We start from the raw sequence: 22,143 nt of genomic DNA, 5'->3' as shown, positions 1-22,143 counted from the left end.
ATTTTTTTCTTATCTAGTTACCTGAATATTCCGTACTTGTGTAAAGTGTTCGCTCAAGAATCCTTTCCTTTTCGATAATTAAAGACCTGATTAAAACTGTAGCAACATAACTATTGCATGGCATAAGATCATAACTAGAATAAATGTAGATAATATATATTGTTGAAATTGTACAAAATAATAATCAAGTTTTAATAAACTCATAAATAAATATTTATTTAATATACTATCGCGTTCTCATAGAATACTTATTACATAAAATTACAATTATAAAATATTTTTTCATATTTTAAAAGCTAACTCTTCAACTATTCCTCACCTCTGCGAATGGCAGGCACCTTGCCGTGGTGAGATTGGCTGCTCTCCCTCTTATACGGGTTGACAGCCGCATGCGTGCGACAACAAAGAGCCCATTAGATGATTTGCAGCCAGGAGGTAAATTCGGCTGTATTTTAACGGAGCCTTTCCAATACCCGGCCGCATTGGGAAGTAACGATGGCCTTACCGCGTCATGGGGCTCTGGCGCGGTGGACTTTTGCGTTCCCCTTACTAAACGTTGACCGGACAGCTCGCCACGTCGAGCCCACGGTTGTAAGAACAAGGTGAATAACAACAAACAAATAACAACAACAACCAAAAACCAACAACACAACAACGGACACAACAAGGCAGCAACAACAGCGAACGGACAAGAACAAGAACAAGCACCGGTGCAGGTAAAGGAGATTCAGGGGCTAAACAGAAGTTCAGCTTCCTGGGCGCCCTTTCGCCAGAAGAGCGGGCCCTATTCGAGGAGCATGCAAGGGACGATGACGACGATATGCCCTCGTGAAGCGGGGCTAAGCAGGCGAGATTGACTGCGGTCGATGCTGATAAAGCGGAGCTCGAGCAGGATCCCCCGCTCGGACTCGGGTGCCTCGCAACGAGCATCTACCGGGGGGCTCGTAATCGGAAACGGAAGAGCGGAGGCAGACTACCCCCTCTACCACCAACTGCAAGTCCAGATGGACAGGATGATCCCAGGAGGAGAGGCATGAGCGGTGCCAGCCTTAAATGGTACCTGAGGCACCTCCAGGAGGGAAAAACTCCGGAGGAAGCCGAAAAGTTAGCGCGTAACAGGGTGAAGGAAAACAATGCCTCCCCTGCCTCGGAAAAACGGTAGGGTGGCAATACCGCGTCCAGCAGTAAACGGAGTAGCGAAAATCGAAGCCAACGCCCTGTTAACGCAACTCAGACCACAACCTTCCACCACCCAAGCCGCTAAGCGCAAGAGTGGGCAGCTAAAGTCACAGGAGCCGCCTAATACCAAGCGGCAGAGAGGCAGCAATGCACAGGGGACCGGAGGCAATCACTCCGCCCCGAACCCTCCCCGAGTGGTGAAGGGACAGCGCGGAAATGCGGATGCCCTTAAAGGCATTCGTATGGCTGTGGTGCCTCTAAACTAATCGGCGGAAACACTGTTGTCGGAGGATCTCACCGTGCTCCAGGACCTAATCATGGAGGAGATATTCAAAGGGTCTGAATATGCAGCCCCTTCTATGGAATATACTTTAAAGGAGGCATGCTGCAGGTGGACTGCAAGGATGATAGGTCTGCTAGCTGGCTGAAGGAGATCGCTCCCAAGCTGGCTAGTTGGAATGGCCCCGTCCTCTGTGCAAAAAAGGGAGACGACATACCCCCCATGCATAGCATGACGGTGTTCCTCCCCAGGTGCGCAGGTAAGCCGTATGAGTTTGCTCTCGGGCTCATTAAAAATCAGAACGAGGGCTTAATATAGCGGCCTGGCGAAATTGCGACTCAAGCCGGCATTAGTACGTCGGAGTAGGCGGCAACTGCCGAGACCAAGGTGAAGGTCCCTACGGAGAAGACTGGCGAACAAAGGGGGTGATACCCTCCACGCAAGAGCTTCTCGAGGAACTCAAGGACCTCGCAGGTGGAAATATGAGGACGGAAAATATGAGGACCAGCTCCTCACGGAACTGATCTTATAGTGGGTCCACAAACGGAAGGTTCGCAAGTAAACCTGCACCACGCGGCGTCGGCCTCGGCTGTTCTTAACGCAAAACCAAGGTGGCTGTGCAGGCTAAAAGCAACGAAGAAGCGGACTTCGTCCTGTCAGCGGCCTAATTTCCAGGAGACACACTGACAGCACCCCCAAAGGCCGTCGGAAACCTTGTGGAATACTGCAGGAGGAATAACCTGCCCCTCGTCCTGGGATGCGACGCTAACGTCCATCACACGGAATGGCACAGCACGACCTGCAATACATGGGGTAAATTTCTACTTGAATTTATAGTCAGGAATTTAAGTTTTGTAAACGTGGGGTGCGAACCCACTTTTTTAACCAGTGTAAGAAGGGAGGTGCTTGACATCACTCTTGGTAACGAACTTACGATAGGGCTGATCGGGCAATGGAGAGTGTCATCGGCACCCTCCATGTCAGATCACCGTATCATAACGTTCGCACTAGGGGTAGAAGTCAGGCAACTCCCTCCCAGATGTATCCCCAGAAACACGGACTGGGCCACCTTTAAGGATAAGCTTGAAATAAATTTCAGTAAGAGGGGGCAGCTGGACGGCAGAGCTACTGCTTCTGGACTGCAGAACAGATTGTCTGCGCTAAACCAGTGCATTATAGAGGTATATATTAGCAGCTGCACCCTAACGATGACCACCAATAACCGCAGCTGTTCCTGGTGGTCAAGTAGGCTCTCAGAACTAATGACAACGGTGCGCAAGCTATTTAACAAGGCTAAGCGTACCGGGGTCTGGGAGAACTACAAGTGCAGCATAACCGCTTACAACAAGGAGATTAGGTCAGCAAAGCAGAAGAGCTTCAGAAAGTTCTGTGAAAGCGTCTCCTCAACGCCAGAGGTACAGTACTAGCAATTAAAAGATCGGATGGGACCTATACGTCCAGCTCAGAGGAAAGAGCCATGGCGCTTCTAATTGCGCACTTCCCGGAGACAATTCGAGAAGACCAGATTCGACCTATGGTCGAAAACAGATCTTCACTTGACTCCATCAAGTGGGCTATGGCCTCCTTTGAAAAATATAAGTCCCCGGCCTTAATTTTACTCATACTTTTCGTAATTAATGCACACTGGTGCGGATGACATCTGAGGGATAGCCTAGCGCTGCCATATATCCCAGAACCTTGGCGGACTGCAAAGGTGATCTTCATGCCCAAGGTAGGAAGGAAAGACTATTCCTTGGCAAAATCCTTCAGGCCAATAAGTTCCTTCCTACTTAAAAGTATGAAAAAGATCATTGATCACAAAATAAGATCGAAGGTGCTGAAGGCTATACCGCTACACGCGAAGCAGCATGCTTACAGAGCAGGTAGATCAACCAATACTGCTCTGTATCGGCTAACCTCAGAGATCCGAGGTTCGTTAGATGGGGGTGAGGTGGTGTCGACATCGAAGGTGCTTCTGACAATACGTCTCACGAAAGCGTGTCAAGAGCACTAGAGAAAAGGAGTGTGGCGGCACCGGTGCGCAGATGGATTGAAGCCAGGCTGATAGCTGCGCAGCAGGATAGCTGAAACCAGAGGCGCGGTAAGGCGTGGGCGACGTTTGCCACCGCCTACGGCCTCGCGATATAAGGGGCCTCGCGACTCAAAAATTTTTAAAACAAGAATAAAACAAAAAATATATATAAATCAATTTTGTTGTGAAACATGTTTTCTTAGTCTGGCAGCATTTGCCGCCGACCGGAGTGCGGGGAATCCCCGGTTTTATTTGTTTACTTTTTCTTTCTTTACAAGGAAGTCAACGCAGTCGCTAGGCGCATAACAATAGAAACGTATAATAATATTCAATATTGTTTATTTTTATGACTACGTACCTATTTTGATAACAATAGTGTGTTCAATGTTTTAATAATATTTAGTGAATAAATAGATAGTGTTTAGGTATATTGATTGCTCCTGTAAACTGACCCAAAATTTTAAAACAGTGACTTTTTTAAATTGTTTTTTGTTTTCTTTGTGATTTGTAACACACCGGTACCTGTACTCGTCTATTTTACCTAAGGTAAGAAATATTTTATTGGTAATAAGTATATAACGCAGTAATTACTAGTATATAAAATACGCTTAATAATATATTTTGAAGGAAACCAAAAAAACTTTAAGGTAAAAAACGTATCGACTTTTTAAGTTTTTAAAACTAGCAGGTAGTAAGAGCTATCTTAAAGATTTTTATTTGAAAACTAATTTAAATTTAGGTTTTACAATATTATGTAGATAAAACTGCAAAAAATGTTAACTATTGCTTTCGTTTACAGTTTATAGATACGACGTTATCGACATGTCCGGCCGAGATAGAGATATTGGAAGAAAATGGGAGTCTGGATCAGCAAAAAAAAAAAAGAAAAGCTGAAAGAACTGCAACCAACCAAGTTTTGAGTTTAAATTTGATGAAGTTCTTCAACCAAACTGCATCTGGTAGTACAGAACCTTCTGAATCGATAGCTTCAACTTCTACATAACAAACGTCCGAGATACCGTTGGAAAATGCTCCAGATGCACTGAATACCGATAGCGAACGTCAGTTAGACGTAGAGCTTGGATCACCTTCTAGCCAATCAAAATTTGACGCTGAAACTCTTGTGCTGTCATCAAGCAGTCAAGAAGAACAGATTGACATAGATTCTTCAATTCGCAGCGACGACGCCAGCGCCACAGTTCAGCAAGTACTTGTTAATTCGGATCCGGGATTGTGGACGTTTCCCATAACGGATACACAGCGTCGTGACATAGTTCGAAGCGGCCCCACACAGCAATTAAATAGCGGTGATGTATATTATCCCAAAGGTGATGATAACAGACACTTTTCCAATTTCTATCTCTCGAGAAAACTAAATAATGGTGAAACTCAACAGAGAAAGGAATAAATCAAGGCAAAACAATAGACCAAGAAAAGGAAAGGCTAATACGTGAATCACAAAAACATTGGCACAACTTGTTAGAGAGAATAATTGACACAATAAATTTTTTGGCCTCTCATAATCATGCATTTAGAGGTCACAGAGAATCTCTCAAGACAGGTGACGGTATTAAGAATTCCGGTAATTTCATAGATTTATTTAAACTGATATCAAAATTTGATACTACTTTACGTGAACACAAAAAGTTTACAAACAACTTTCACACCATTATTTAAGTCACGATATTCAAAATGAATTGATCATATTGATGTCAAAAACAGTTGCCAATGATATTATTCGTAAGGTTAAAGAAGCAAATATTATTCTTTTTTGCTCGATTGCACTAGAGATTGTAGTAGAGTTGAACAAATGTCGGTTATCTTAAGATTTTGTGATACGTCAACTGGTACAATAGTCGAACATTTTACGGGATTTCTAGCTGTTACTCAGACAACTGGAGAATATTTAGCCAATGCTATACTGGAACACCTAGAAAAATATGACTTAAATATTCAAGACTGCCGTGGCCAGGGATACGACAATGGTGCAAATATGGTAGGTGTAAATAGTGGAGTTAAAACTCAAATATTGAATATTAACCCTAGGGCATTTTTCACACCTTGTGGCTGTCATAGTTGGAATCTACTGTTGGTAGATGCAGCGAACTCATCTATGGCAGCAAAAACTTTTTTTGGTTTCATTCAAAAAATGTATTTGCTATTTTCAAGTTCAAGCAAGCGCTGGGATTTTATAAAAGGCAAATTAAAACTTACTATAAAACCTTTATCAGACACAAGATGGGAAAGTAGAGTCGAAGCAGTAAAGGCCGTATTATTGCAATATGATGAAGTGATTGAATGCATCGAAAACTTAAAAAATCAAACGGAGCAATCAGACACTCTCAGTGATTGCGATTCAATACTAAATGAAATGTTAAGTTTAGAATTTATCGTATCTTTACATGTGTGGTATGAGATATTATCGCGTGTTAATATAATAAGTAAATTATGGCAATCAGTACAAATTCATTTAAACATTGCTCTTGAACATTTACACACATTTTGTGAATGGATAAAAGAGTGTCGGGAAACTGGATTTGAGAAATCCCTGTCTGATGTTCGGAAATTTACTGAGCGAAGCTGTTATGACCTGCCAAAAGAGTTTAGGAATAAAAGAGTAGCCAAAAAGAAAAGGATGTTCGATTATGAAAGCAGCGATGAACCTATACAGTCTCCCAAAATCCGTATGGAATTAAGATTTACGTCTTTAAACCACATTTTGAAGATTTTGGTTTTCTCTATGATTTAAGCGCGCTAAAAAATATGCCACGGGAGCAAATATTAAAACACTGTAACGATTTACATAACGTCCTGCATGTGGGTGAGAGCAGTGACTTCCAACCATTTGAATTATATGAAGAATTAAATACAATGATCCCGAATTTACCCAACTTCATTAAAGACGTGAAACAGCTGCTGTCATACATAACAGAAAATAGCTTGAAAGAAATTTACCCAAATATTTACATTGTCATTCGAATTTTATTAACAATTCCGGTAAGTACAGGCTCTGCTGAAAGAAGTTTTTCAAAATTAAAATTAATAAAAAATTATTTGAGAAACACAATGAGCCAAGAAAGACTTTCAGCTTTGGCTGTTTTATCAATTGAATCAGATTTGGCATCTAGGCTGAATTACGATACCATAATTAAGGAATTTAGTAATGTTAAAAGCAGAAAATTTCTGTTCCTTTAATAAAAAAATCTAATGTTTTTTAAGTATACACTTTAAGAAATGTATATCTCCACCTTTATTAACGATTTGTAATTTTTCATTAATACTTATTAATCTAATATGTATTTTTATGAATAAAAACTTGGTAGTGTTAATTGTTTTGTTTGTTTTTATTATTTTATAAAATCCGTCTTCAGGTCGCCATAGAACAGGGCCTCGCGAAATCTGTATTGCCCACATCAAATTTAGGTCTTGCCACTGGCTTGAACCACAGTACGCGATACCAGGATTCGTCTTTATCACAACAAGCGGCTGTCCACAGGGTGGAACGCTATCCCCCTACTTTGGAGCCTAGTTGTGGACGATCTTCTCGAGCTGCTAACTATCAGTGGAATCCGCTGTCAGGGATATGCGGACGATATTGTTATCTTAGCCAGGGTTAAGTTTGCAGACACTCTCTGCGATATTGTACAAAGGGGATTGGGGCTGGCAAAGGGATGGTGTAGTGGGGTTAGTTTAAATATCAAACCCTCGAAAACTACAATCATACCGTTTACCAGTCGCAGGTTACAGCCAAGCCTCAGAAACCTATCCCTAGGGGGCATGGAGTTAGAGATGGCTAACACGGGCAAGTACCTAGGCCTCACGCTGGATTCCACTCTACGGTGGAAGCAGCATGCGAACCTAACCTCAGCTAAAGCTACGAAAGCACTCATGGTGTGCAATCGACTGGCTGGGAAATCATGGGGCTGCAACCCAAGGGTTATCAGATGGTTGTACACCATGATTGTGAGACTGATCATAACATATGGAGCGGTGGCTTGGGTTTCCAAAGCATCGTAGACTTCGGTAGGACTTCAACTATCGAAGCTGCAACGACTTGCCTGCATCTGCGCGTCGGGCGACTGCAGCACTGGAAGTCATGCTGGAGCTCCCACCGTTACATCTAGTGATCGAACAGACGGCCAAACAGACCCTGCTTCAAATGAAAGCAGAAGGGTTTGGCAAAGGGAAGGTTATTTCGTCCCTGCAGATGAAGACCCTAAGTGGCGAAATGCCTCTGGTCCTTCTTCCAAGGGACAGCATTACCAACGCAACTATCCCAATAAAAGTATTACCATACTCAGAAATAGCCATGCGGCACTAAAAGCGATCTCGGCTTTTGAGGTTAAATCGCTACTAGTACAGGAGTGCGTAGAACGGCTAAACAGCCTATCAAGCCGCAATTGAGTGCACCTCATCTGATGCCTGGTCACAGTGGTATAGTAGGAATTGAACTGGCTGACGAGTTGGCCCGCTCTGCAGCCTCCACAAAATGGTAGGACCAGAACCGTGCGTAGCGGTTGGTCCACACACCATTAAAGAGCTGCTCCGTTAAGAGGAAAGAGCAGGCAGGGAGAGACATTGGCAACATCTCAAAGGCATGCGCCATGCCAAGTTGCAAGCTCAACAAGCATTTATTTAACATGGGCTTAGTCTCTTCTGCAAACTGCCGGTTCTGTGACATGGAGTCGGAAACCCCAGAACACCTACTTGTGGACTGCACAGCAGTCTGCAATGCAGAGCTAAGGCCCTGGGATCCATGTTTCCAAACAGGGATCGCATAGCTTCACTAGCACCTAGCAGTATATTGGAGTTCATCAATATGCTGGGGCTAGATGAGTCGTTGTGACCTAAGAGAGGGCACAATAGACCATAAGTCACGGTGCATACCTCTATCCTTATCTATTTATCTAAGTATTCCTCAAAATAATTCTATCGACACTACTTTGTCCAAAAAGTTGTTTTGTGCCCCGAACGGTCATTTGTAACACGATCTCATCGAAAAATGAAATCCTCGAGATGAATTCTCGCGGAAAATATAAAAGTTTGCCCACACCTGAAGGTATTTGTCCAGATATGACCCTTGTAAGTATGCATATCGATCGTAAAAATCTCAGCTACGTTCGCTATATTTTCTTCACTGCGTACTGGACGTGGTCTATTCCGTCGAATATTATTCAGTAATGAATGCTGGGACTCAAGAAGGGTGATAGTGTTACGAACAATTTGTAAACGTTGTTCAGGCGTAAGTCTTTCCAAGATGAAATGTCAAACAATACTGAACAAAAATAAAATGACAGCTTGACACGACTCTCGCGTGATCTCTCAAAAAAAGGCCATTTAAAAAAGTAATTCTACTGGGGTCGCCAGTTATAACCTTTTAAGCCTCTTGTTCAATACTATTGTATATTTTATTGTATTTTTGTACTTGTATACATAAAGTAGCGAGAATTTTGTTTTTCTACAGGGTCCACCCACAACGTGAACGACGCGATATTGATGAAATGAATTACTCAAATTTTCTAAAAATTGGTTCTGTTTTTTTGTTATGCAGATAGTTTTATACCATATCTGCTTTGAACAAAATGTCGGTCAAATAGCCACCACGGCTCCGTTTGCATATCTCTACCCATTGACGCCAATTTTTGATGATCAGGTTCAGCATTTCAGCCATAGGGCCCTGAATGTTGTTTCCAGCGTTGCTGGTTGATTGGCGTAAGCTTTTGACTTAAGATACCTGCAGGGAAAATAATCTAGAGGCGTTAAATTGCATGACTTTGGCAGCCATTTGATTAGTCTATTTTTCGAAATTATTGAGTCCGTCAACTTTGCGTGCAATGTATCCATGTTTAGACGTAAAACATGAGACGGCACACTGTTAGAAACAGAGATCGTCCGCGCCGATTTCAAAAAATTCTGGCAAAAAAATCGTTCAAAATTGTGTTATAACCCTCGCTATTTATGATAACGGTAGTTCCTGCCTCATTTCGAAAGAAATAAGGCCCGATGATGCTGATTTTTTTTGTTGACGAAGCCATTAACCCAGAAATGGGCCTTATCGTATTTTGCGCAAAAAACACTTGCAGTAACCACCGAAGAACGTGAATTTGCGTAATAATCTTGGACAATTTTCAAGCGTTGTACCAAAAGTAAACGTAATATGATGAAATGGAAAATCTTACTGAACACATTGACAAAAGTTTACACAAATCCAAAAACAAACAAGGCCGCCACGAGCGACGCTGTTTTTGTCAATGAATTGTAGATTCTTGATGTTCAGCCTTTGTAGGTATCACAGGCTCCGAATTTCCGAATGACTGGGGTGAGGTCTACCGATATTCTTCATATTCAAAAACAAACACCCATTTATTTCAACGAATGTCAGCAGGAGCGTATCATGGATGATTTTCCCTATACTGTTGTCGATTTTTATCATAGCAGTTACTTAATTTAGTATGATAATATCATAGTCTTTTCTTTGTGATTTGTAACACACCGGTACCTGTACTCGTCTATTTTACATAAGGTAAGAAATATTTTATTGGTAATAAGTATATAACGCAGTAATTACTAGTATATAAAATACGCTTAATAATATATTTTGAAGGAAACCAAAAAAGCTTTAAGGTAAAAAACGTATCGACTTTTTAAGTTTTTAAAACTAGCAGGTAGTAAGAGCTATCTTAAAGATTTTTATTTGAAAACTAATTTAAATTTAGGTTTTACAATATTATGTAGATAAAACTGCAAAAAATGTTAACTATTGCTTTCGTTTACAGTTTATAGATACGACGTTATCGACATGTCCGGCCGAGATAGAGATATTGGAAGAAAATGGGAGTCTGGATCAGCAAAAAAAAAAAAGAAAAGCTGAAAGAACTGCAACCAACCAAGTTTTGAGTTTAAATTTCCTCAACCAAACTGCATCTGGTAGTACAGAACCTTCTGAATCGATAGCTTCAACTTCTACACAACAAACGTCCGAGATACCGTTGGAAAATGCTCCAGATGCACTGAATACCGAGAGCAAACGTCAGTTAGACGTAGAGCTTGGATCACCTTCTAGCCAATCAAAATTTGACCCTGAAACTCTTGTGCTGTCATCAAGCAGTCAAGAAGAACAGATTGACATAGATTCTTCAATTCGCAGCGACGACGCCAGCGCCACAGTTCAGCAAGTACTTGTTAATTCGGATCCGGGATTGTGGACGTTTCCCATAACGGATACACAGCGTCGTGACATAGTTCGAAGCGGCCCCACACAGCAATTAAATAGCGGTGATGTATATTATCCCAAAGGTGATGATAACAGACACTTTTCCAATTTCTATCTCTCGAGAAAACTAAATAATGGTGAAACTCAACAGAGAAAGGAATAAATCAAGGCAAAACAATAGACCAACAAAACGAAAGGCTAATACGTGAATCACAAAAACATTGGCACAACTTGTTAGAGAGAATAATTGACACAATAAATTTTTTGGCCTCTCATAATCATGCATTTAGAGGTCACAGAGAATCTCTCAAGACAGGTGACGGTATTAAGAATTCCGGTAATTTCATAGATTTATTTAAACTGATATCAAAATTTGATACTACTTTACGTGAACACAAAAAGTTGACAAACAACTTTCACACCATTATTTAAGTCACGATATTCAAAATGAATTGATCATATTGATGTCAAAAACAGTTGCCAATGATATTATTCGTAAGGTTAAAGAAGCAAATATTATTCTTTTTTGCTCGATTGCACTAGAGATTGTAGTAGAGTTGAACAAATATCGGTTATCTTAAGATTTTGTGATACGTCAACTGGTACAATAGTCGAACATTTTATGGGATTTCTAGCTGTTACTCAGACAACTGGAGAATATTTAGCCAATGCTATACTGGAACACCTAGAAAAATATGGCTTAAATATTCAAGACTGCCGTGGCCAGGGATACGACAATGGTGCAAATATGGTAGGTGTAAATAGTGGAGTTAAAACTCAAATATTGAATATTAACCCTAGGGCATTTTTCACACCTTGTGGCTGTCATAGTTGGAATCTACTGTTGGTAGATGCAGCGAACTCATCTATGGCAGCAAAAACTTTGTTTGGTTTCATTCAAGAAATGTATTTGCTATTTTCAAGTTCAAGCAAGCGCTGGGATTTTATAAAAGGCAAATTAAAACTTACTATAAAACCTTTATCAGACACAAGATGGGAAAGTAGAGTCGAAGCAGTAAAGGCCGTATTATTGCAATTTGATGAAGTGATTGAATGCATCGAAAACTTAAAAAATCAAACGGAGCAATCAGACACTCTCAGTGATTGCGATTCAATACTAAATGAAATGTTAAGTTTAGAATTTATCGTATCTTTACATGTGTGGTATGAGGTATTATCGCGTGTTAATATAATAAGTAAATTATGGCAATCAGTACAAATTCATTTAAACATTGCTCTTGAACATTTACACACATTTTGTGAATGGATAAAAGAGTATCGGGAAACTGGATTTGAGAAATCCCTGTCTGATGTTCGGAAATTTACTGAGCGAAGCTGTTATGACCTGCCAAAAGAGTTTAGGAATAAAAGAGTAGCCAAAAAGAAAAGGATGTTCGATTATGAAAGCAGCGATGAACCTATACAGTCTCCCAAAATCCGTATGGAATTAAGATTTACGTCTTTAAACCACATTTTGAAGATTTTGGTTTTCTCTATGATTTAAGCGCGCTAAAAAATATGCCACGGGAGCAAATATTAAAACACTGTAACGATTTACATAACGTCCTGCGTGTGGGTGAGAGCAGTGACTTCCAACCATTTGAATTATATGAAGAATTAAATACAATGATCCCGAATTTACCCAACTTCATTAAAGACGTGAAACAGCTGCTGTCATACATAACAGAAAATAGCTTGAAAGAAATTTACCCAAATATTTACATTGTCATTCGAATTTTATTAACAATTCCGGTAAGTACAGGCTCTGCTGAAAGAAGTTTTTCAAAATTAAAATTAATAAAAAATTATTTGAGAAACACAATGAGCCAAGAAAGACTTTCAGCTTTGGCTGTTTTATCAATTGAATCAAATTGGGCATCTAGGCTGAATTACGATACCATAATTAAGGAATTTAGTAATGTTAAAAGCAGAAAATTTCTGTTCCTTTAATAAAAAAATCTAATGTTTTTTAAGTATACACTTTAAGAAATGTATATCTCCACCTTTATTAACGATTTGTAATTTTTCATTAATACTTATTAATCTAATATGTATTTTTATGAATAAAAACTTGGTAGTGTTAATTGTTTTGTTTGTTTTTATTATTTTATAAAATCCGTCTTCAGGTCGCCATAGAACAGGGCCTCGCGAAATCTGTATTGCCCACATCAAATTTAGGTCTTGCCACTGGCTGGAACCACAGTACGCGATACCAGGATTCGTCTTTATCACAACAAGCGGCTGTCCACAGGGTGGAACGCTATCCCCCCTACTTTGGAGCCTAGTTGTGGACGATCTTCTCGAGCTGCTAACTATCAGTGGAATCCGCTGTCAGGGATATGCGGACGATATTGTTATCTTAGCCAGGGTTAAGTTTGCAGACACTCTCTGCGATATTGTACAAAGGGGATTGGGGCTGGCAAAGGGATGGTTTAGTGGGGTTAGTTTAAATATCAAACCCTCGAAAACTACAATCATACCGTTTACCAGTCGCAGGTTACAGCCAAGCCTCAGAAACCTATCCCTAGGGGGCATGGAGTTAGAGATGGCTAACACGGGCAAGTACCTAGGCCTCACGCTGGATTCCACTCTACGGTGGAAGCAGCATGCGAACCTAACCTCAGCTAAAGCTACGAAAGCACTCATGGTGTGCAATCGACTGGCTGGGAAATCATGGGGCTGCAACCCAAGGGTTATCAGATGGTTGTACACCATGATTGTGAGACTGATCATAACATATGGAGCGGTGGCTTGGGTTTCCAAAGCATCGTAGACTTCGGTAGGACTTCAACTATCGAAGCTGCAACGACTTGCCTGCATCTGCGCGTCGGGCGACTGCAGCACTGGAAGTCATGCTGGAGCTCCCACCGTTACATCTAGTGATCGAACAGACGGCCAAACAGACCCTGCTTCAAATGAAAGCAGAAGGGTTTGGCAAAGGGAAGGTTATTTCGTCCCTGCAGATGAAGACCCTAAGTGGCGAAATGCCTCCGGTCCTTCTTCCAAGGGACAGCATTACCAACGCAACTATCGCAATAAAAGTATTACCATACTCAGAAATAGCCATGCGGCACTAAAAGCGTTCTCGGCTTTTGAGGTTAAATCGCTACTAGTACAGGAGTGCGTAGAACGGCTAAACAGCCTATCAAGCCGCAATTGAGTGCACCTCATCTGATGCCTGGTCACAGTGGTATAGTAGGAATTGAACTGGCTGACGAGTTGGCCCGCTCTGCAGCCTCCACAAAATGGTAGGACCAGAACCGTGCGTAGCGGTTGGTCCACACACCATTAAAGAGCTGCTCCGTTAAGAGGAAAGAGCAGGCAGGGAGAGACATTGGCAACATCTCAAAGGCATGCGCCATGCCAAGTTGCTAATTGGGGGTTATAACCTTAGACGGTTTAAAACCGTAATCAATCTCCCGAGGAACAAATTCCGGCTATTGGTCGCGTTCTACACCGGACATTGCAGGCTCAACAAGCATTTATTTAACATGGGCTTAGTCTCTTCTGCAAACTGCCGGTTCTGTGACATGGAGTCGGAAACCCCAGAACACCTACTTGTGGACTGCACAGCAGTCTGCAATGCAGAGCTAAGGCCCTGGGATCCATGTTTCCAAACAGGGATCGCATAGCTTCACTAGCACCTAGCAGTATATTGGAGTTCATCAATATGCTGGGGCTAGATGAGTCGTTGTGACCTAAGAGAGGGCACAATAGACCATAAGTCACGGTGCATACCTCTATCCTTATCTATTTATCTAAGTATTCCTCAAAATAATTCTATCGACACTACTTTGTCCAAAAAGTTGTTTTGTGCCCCGAACGGTCATTTGTAACACGATCTCATCGAAAAATAAAATCCTCGAGATGAATTCTCGCGGAAAATATAAAAGTTTGCCCACACCTGAAGGTATTTGTCCAGATATGACCCTTGTAAGTATGCATATCGATCGTAAAAATCTCAGCTACGTTCGCTATATTTTCTTCACTGCGTACTGGACGTGGTCTATTCCGTCGAATATTATTCAGTAATGAATGCTGGGACTCAAGAAGGGTGATAGTGTTACGAACAATTTGTAAACGTTGTTCAGGCGTAAGTCTTTCCAAGATGAAATGTCAAACAATACTGAACAAAAATAAAATGACAGCTTGACACGACTCTCGCGTGATCTCTCAAAAAAAGGCCATTGAAAAAAGTAATTCTACTGGGGTCGCCAGTTATAACCTTTTAAGCCTCTTGTTCAATACTATTGTATATTTTATTGTATTTTTGTACTTGTATACATAAAGTAGCGAGAATTTTGTTTTTCTACAGGGTCCACCCACAACGTGAACGACGCGATATTGATGAAATGAATTACTCAAATTTTCTAAAAATTGGTTCTGTTTTTTTGTTATGCAGATAGTTTTATACCATATCTGCTTTGAACAAAATGTCGGTCAAATAGCCACCACGGCTCCGTTTGCATATCTCTACCCATTGACGCCAATTTTTGATGATCAGGTTCAGCATTTCAGCCATAGGGCCCTGAATGTTGTTTCCAGCGTTGCTGGTTGATTGGCGTAAGCTTTTGACTTAAGATACCTGCAGGGAAAATAATCTAGAGGCGTTAAATTGCATGACTTTGGCAGCCATTTGATTAGTCTATTTTCCGAAATTATTGAGTCCGTCAACTTTGCGTGCAATGTATCCATGTTTAGACGTAAAACATGAGACGGCACACTGTTAGAAGCAGAGATCGTCCGCGCCGATTTCAAAAAATTCTGGCAAAAAAATCGGTCAAAATTGTTTTATAACCCTCGCTATTTATGATAACGGTAGTTCCTGCCTCATTTCGAAAGAAATAAGGCCCGATGATGCTGATTTTTTTTGTTGACGAAGCCATTAACCCAGAAATGGGCCTTATCGTATTTTGCGCAAAAAACACTTGCAGTAACCACCGAAGAACGTGAATTTGCGTAATAATCTTGGACAATTTTCAAGCGTTGTACCAAAAGTAAACGTAATATGATGAAATGGAAAATCTTACTGAACACATTGACAAAAGTTTACACAAATCCAAAAACAAACAAGGCCGCCACGAGCTGTCAAAATCACGTCATCCCTATTGGTAGACGCTGTTTTTGTCAATGAATTGTAGATTCTTGATGTTCAGCCTTTGTAGGTATCACAGGCTCCGAATTTCCGAATGACTGGGGTGAGGTCTACCGATATTCTTCATATTCAAAAACAAACACCCATTTATTTCAACGAATGTCAGCAGGAGCGTATCATGGATGATTTTCCCTATACTGTTGTCGATTTTTATCATAGCAGTTACTTAATTTAGTATGATAATATCATAGTCTTTTCTTTGTGATTTGTAACACACCGGTACCTGTACTCGTCTATTTTACCTAAGGTAAGAAATATTTTATTGGTAATAAGTATATAACGCAGTAATTACTAGTATATAAAATACGCTTAATAATATATTTTGAAGGAAACCAAAAAAGCTTTAAGGGAAAAAACGTATCGACTTTTTAAGTTTTTAAAACTAGCAGGTAGTAAGAGCTATCTTAAAGATTTTTTTTTGAAAACTAATTTAAATTTAGGTTTTACAATATTATGTAGATAAAGCTGCAAAAAATGTTAACTATTGCTTTCGTTTACAGTTTATAGATACGACGTTATCGACATGTCCGGCCGAGATAGAGATATTGGAAGAAAATGGGAGTCTGGATCAGCAAAAAAAAAAAAGAAAAGCTGAAAGAACTGCAACCAACCAAGTTTTGAGTTTAAATTTGATGAAGTTCCTCAACCAAACTGCATCTGGTAGTACAGAACCTTCTGAATCGATAGCTTCAACTTCTACACAACAAACGTCCGAGATACCGTTGGAAAATGCTCCAGATGCACTGAATACCGAGAGCGAACGTCAGTTAGACGTAGAGCTTGGATCACCTTCTAGCCAATCAAAATTTGACGCTGAAACTCTTGTGCTGTCATCAAGCAGTCAAGAAGAACAGATTGACATAGATTCTTCAATTCGCAGCGACGACGCCAGCGCCACAGTTCAGCAAGTACTTGTTAATTCGGATCCGGGATTGTGGACGTTTCCCATAACGGATACACAGCGTCGTGACATAGTTCGAAGCGGCCCCACACAGCAATTAAATAGCGGTGATGTATATTATCCCAAAGGTGATGATAACAGACACTTTTCCAATTTCTATCTCTCGAGAAAACTAAATAATGGTGAAACTCAACAGAGAAAGGAATAAATCAAGGCAAAACAAAAGACCAAGAAAACGAAAGGCTAATACGTGAATCACAAAAACATTGGCACAACTTGTTAGAGAGAATAATTGCCACAATAAATTTTTTGGCCTCTCATAATCATGCATTTAGAGGTCACAGAGAATCTCTCAAGACAGGTGACGGTATTAAGAATTCCGGTAATTTCATAGATTTATTTAAACTGATATCAAAATTTGATACTACTTTACGTGAACACAAAAAGTTGACAAACAACTTTCACACCATTATTTAAGTCACGATATTCAAAATGAATTGATCATATTGATGTCAAAAACAGTTGCCAATGATATTATTCGTAAGGTTAAAGAAGCAAATATTATTCTTTTTTGCTCGATTGCACTAGAGATTGTAGTAGAGTTGAACAAATGTCGGTTATCTTAAGATTTTGTGATACGTCAACTGGTACAATAGTCGAACATTTTATGGGATTTCTAGCTGTTACTCAGACAACTGGAGAATATTTAGCCAATGCTATACTGGAACACCTAGAAAAATATGGCTTAAATATTCAAGACTGCCGTGGCCAGGGATACGACAATGGTGCAAATATGGTAGGTGTAAATAGTGGAGTTAAAACTCAAATATTGAATATTAACCCTAGGGCATTTTTCACACCTTGTGGCTGTCATAGTTGGAATCTACTGTTGGTAGATGCAGCGAACTCATCTATGGCAGCAAAAACTTTGTTTGGTTTCATTCAAAAAATGTATTTGCTATTTTCAAGTTCAAGCAAGCGCTGGGATTTTATAAAAGGCAAATTAAAACTTACTATAAAACCTTTATCAGACACAAGATGGGAAAGTAGAGTCGAAGCAGTAAAGGCCGTATTATTGCAATTTGATGAAGTGATTGAATGCATCGAAAACTTAAAAAATCAAACGGAGCAATCAGACACTCTCAGTGATTGCGATTCAATACTAAATGAAATGTTAAGTTTAGAATTTATCGTATCTTTACATGTGTGGTATGAGATATTATCGCGTGTTAATATAATAAGTAAATTATGGCAATCAGTACAAATTCATTTAAACATTGCTCTTGAACATTTACACACATTTTGTGAATGGATAAAAGAGTATCGGGAAACTGGATTTGAGAAATCCCTGTCTGATGTTCGGAAATTTACTGAGCGAAGCTGTTATGACCTGCCAAAAGAGTTTAGGAATAAAAGAGTAGCCAAAAAGAAAAGGATGTTCGATTATGAAAGCAGCGATGAACCTATACAGTCTCCCAAAATCCGTATGGAATTAAGATTTACGTCTTTAAACCACATTTTGAAGATTTTGGTTTTCTCTATGATTTAAGCGCGCTAAAAAATATGCCACGGGAGCAAATATTAAAACACTTTAACGATTTACATAACGTCCTGCGTGTGGGTGAGAGCAGTGACTTCCAACCATTTGAATTATATGAAGAATTAAATACAATGATCCCGAATTTACCCAACTTCATTAAAGACGTGAAACAGCTGCTGTCATACATAACAGAAAATAGCTTGAAAGAAATTTACCCAAATATTTACATTGTCATTCGAATTTTATTAACAATTCCGGTAAGTACAGGCTCTGCTGAAAGAAGTTTTTCAAAATTAAAATTAATAAAAAATTATTTGAGAAACACAATGAGCCAAGAAAGACTTTCAGCTTTGGCTGTTTTATCAATTGAATCAAATTGGGCATCTAGGCTGAATTACGATACCATAATTAAGGAATTTAGTAATGTTAAAAGCAGAAAATTTCTGTTCCTTTAATAAAAAAATCTAATGTTTTTTAAGTATACACTTTAAGAAATGTATATCTCCACCTTTATTAACGATTTGTAATTTTTCATTAATACTTATTAATCTAATATGTATTTTTATGAATAAAAACTTGGTAGTGTTAATTGTTTTGTTTGTTTTTATTATTTTATAAAATCCGTCTTCAGGTCGCCATAGAACAGGGCCTCGCGAAATCTGTATTGCCCACATCAAATTTAGGTCTTGCCACTGGCTGGAACCACAGTACGCGATACCAGGATTCGTCTTTATCACAACAAGCGGCTGTCCACAGGGTGGAACGCTATCCCCCCTACTTTGGAGCCTAGTTGTGGACGATCTTCTCGAGCTGCTAACTATCAGTGGAATCCGCTGTCAGGGATATGCGGACGATATTGTTATATTAGCCAGGGTTAAGTTTGCAGACACTCTCTGCGATATTGTACAAAGGGGATTGGGGCTGGCAAAGGGATGGTTTAGTGGGGTAAGTTTAAATATCAAACCCTCGAAAACTACAATCATACCGTTTACCAGTCGCAGGTTACAGCCAAGCCTCAGAAACCTATCCCTAGGGGGCATGGAGTTAGAGATGGCTAACACGGGCAAGTACCTAGGCCTCACGCTGGATTCCACTCTACGGTGGAAGCAGCATGCGAACCTAACCTCAGCTAAAGCTACGAAAGCACTCATGGTGTGCAATCGACTGGCTGGGAAATCATGGGGCTGCAACCCAAGGGTTATCAGATGGTTGTACACCATGATTGTGAGACTGATCATAACATATGGAGCGGTGGCTTGGGTTTCCAAAGCATCGTAGACTTCGGTAGGACTTCAACTATCGAAGCTGCAACGACTTGCCTGCATCTGCGCGTCGGGCGACTGCAGCACTGGAAGTCATGCTGGAGCTCCCACCGTTACATCTAGTGATCGAACAGACGGCCAAACAGACCCTGCTTCAAATGAAAGCAGAAGGGTTTGGCAAAGGGAAGGTTATTTCGTCCCTGCAGATGAAGACCCTAAGTGGCGAAATGCCTCTGGTCCTTCTTCCAAGGGACAGCATTACCAACGCAACTATCCCAATAAAAGTATTACCATACTCAGAAATAGCCATGCGGCACTAAAAGCGATCTCGGCTTTTGAGGTTAAATCGCTACTAGTACAGGAGTGCGTAGAACGGCTAAACAGCCTATCAAGCCGCAATTGAGTGCACCTCATCTGATGCCTGGTCACAGTGGTATAGTAGGAATTGAACTGGCTGACGAGTTGGCCCGCTCTGCAGCCTCCACAAAATGGTAGGACCAGAACCGTGCGTAGCGGTTGGTCCACACACCATTAAAGAGCTGCTCCGTTAAGAGGAAAGAGCAGGCAGGGAGAGACATTGGCAACATCTCAAAGGCATGCGCCATGCCAAGTTGCTAATTGGGGGTTATAACCTCAGACGGTTTAAAACCGTAATCAATCTCCCGAGGAACAAATTCCGGCTATTGGTCGCGTTCTACACCGGACATTGCAGGCTCAACAAGCATTTATTTAACATGGGCTTAGTCTCTTCTGCAAACTGCCGGTTCTGTGACATGGAGTCGGAAACCCCAGAACACCTACTTGTGGACTGCACAGCAGTCTGCAATGCAGAGCTAAGGCCCTGGGATCCATGTTTCCAAACAGGGATCGCATAGCTTCACTAGCACCTAGCAGTATATTGGAGTTCATCAATATGCTGGGGCTAGATGAGTCGTTGTGACCTAAGAGAGGGCACAATAGACCATAAGTCACGGTGCATACCTCTATCCTTATCTATTTATCTAAGTATTCCTCAAAATAATTCTATCGACACTCCTTTGTCCAAAAAGTTGTTTTGTGCCCCGAACGGTCATTTGTAACACGATCTCATCGAAAAATAAAATCCTCGAGATGAATTCTCGCGGAAAATATAAAAGTTTGCCTACACCTGAAGGTATTTGTCCAGATATGACCCTTGTAAGTATGCATATCGATCGTAAAAATCTCAGCTACGTTCGCTATATTTTCTTCACTGCGTACTGGACGTGGTCTATTCCGTCGAATATTATTCAGTAATGAATGCTGGGACTCAAGAAGGGTGATAGTGTTACGAACAATTTGTAAACGTTGTTCAGGCGTAAGTCTTTCCAAGATGAAATGTCAAACAATACTGAACAAAAATAAAATGACAGCTTGACACGACTCTCGCGTGATCTCTCAAAAAAAGGCCATTGAAAAAAGTAATTCTACTGGGGTCGCCAGTTATAACCTTTTAAGCCTCTTGTTCAATACTATTGTATATTTTATTGTATTTTTGTACTTGTATACATAAAGTAGCGAGAATTTTGTTTTTCTACAGGCACCCACAACGTGAACGACGCGATATTGATGAAATGAATTACTCAAATTTTCTAAAAATTGGTTCTGTTTTTTTGTTATGCAGATAGTTTTATACCATATCTGCTTTGAACAAAATGTCGGTCAAATAGCCACCACGGCTCCGTTTGCATATCTCTACCCATTGACGCCAATTTTTGATGATCAGGTTCAGCATTTCAGCCATAGGGCCCTGAATGTTGTTTCCAGCGTTGCTGGTTGATTGGCGTAAGCTTTTGACTTAAGATACCTGCGGGGAAAATAATCTAGAGGCGTTAAATTGCATGACTTTGGCAGCCATTTGATTAGTCTATTTTCCGAAATTATTGAGTCCGTCAACTTTGCGTGCAATGTATCCATGTTTAGACGTAAAACATGAGACGGCACACTGTTAGAAACAGAGATCGTCCGCGCCGATTTCAAAAAATTCTGGCAAAAAAATCGGTCAAAATTGTTTTATAACCCTCGCTATTTATGATAACGGTAGTTCCTGCCTCATTTCGAAAGAAATAAGGCCCGATGATGCTGATTTTTTTTGTTGACGAAGCCATTAACCCAGAAATGGGCCTTATCGTATTTTGCGCAAAAAACACTTGCAGTAACCACCGAAGAACGTGAATTTGCGTAATAATCTTGGACAATTTTCAAGCGTTGTACCAAAAGTAAACGTAATATGATGAAATGGAAAATCTTACTGAACACATTGACAAAAGTTTACACAAATCCAAAAACAAACAAGGCCGCCACGAGCTGTCAAAATCACGTCATCCCTATTGGTAGACGCTGTTTTTGTCAATGAATTGTAGATTCTTGATGTTCAGCCTTTGTAGGTATCACAGGCTCCGAATTTCCGAATGACTGGGGTGAGGTCTACCGATATTCTTCATATTCAAAAACAAACACCCATTTATTTCAACGAATGTCAGCAGGAGCGTATCATGGATGATTTTCCCTATACTGTTGTCGATTTTTATCATAGCAGTTACTTAATTTAGTATGATAATAT

The 22,143-nt window shown here is 40.5% G+C and overlaps 1 protein-coding gene across 17 annotated transcripts in view; it reads right to left on the bottom strand.

Moving 5' to 3' along the window:
* The window catches only part of Ptp52F (Protein tyrosine phosphatase 52F), a 922,788-nt gene that overhangs the window by 726,436 nt on the left and 174,209 nt on the right, over nt 1-22,143 (bottom strand). For 16 of the 17 annotated variants that reach the window (XR_011395839.1, XR_011395840.1, XM_070107709.1 and 13 more), the window contains one exon: nt 22-134. Coding sequence is in view for 15 of the 17 variants with exons in the window: in XM_070107709.1 (XP_069963810.1) it covers nt 22-134 (113 nt within the window). In the remaining 2 variants the exon portion in view is untranslated. Of the gene's footprint in view, nt 1-21; nt 135-319; nt 454-22,143 lie in introns of those variants that run through there. The other variant, XM_070107715.1, reaches the window with a different exon arrangement.

This window comes from Bactrocera oleae, chromosome 4, assembly GCF_042242935.1.
Source record: "Bactrocera oleae isolate idBacOlea1 chromosome 4, idBacOlea1, whole genome shotgun sequence".
NCBI lineage: Eukaryota > Metazoa > Arthropoda > Insecta > Diptera > Tephritidae > Bactrocera > Bactrocera oleae.
This window is presented reverse-complemented; position numbering and strand designations above follow the sequence as displayed.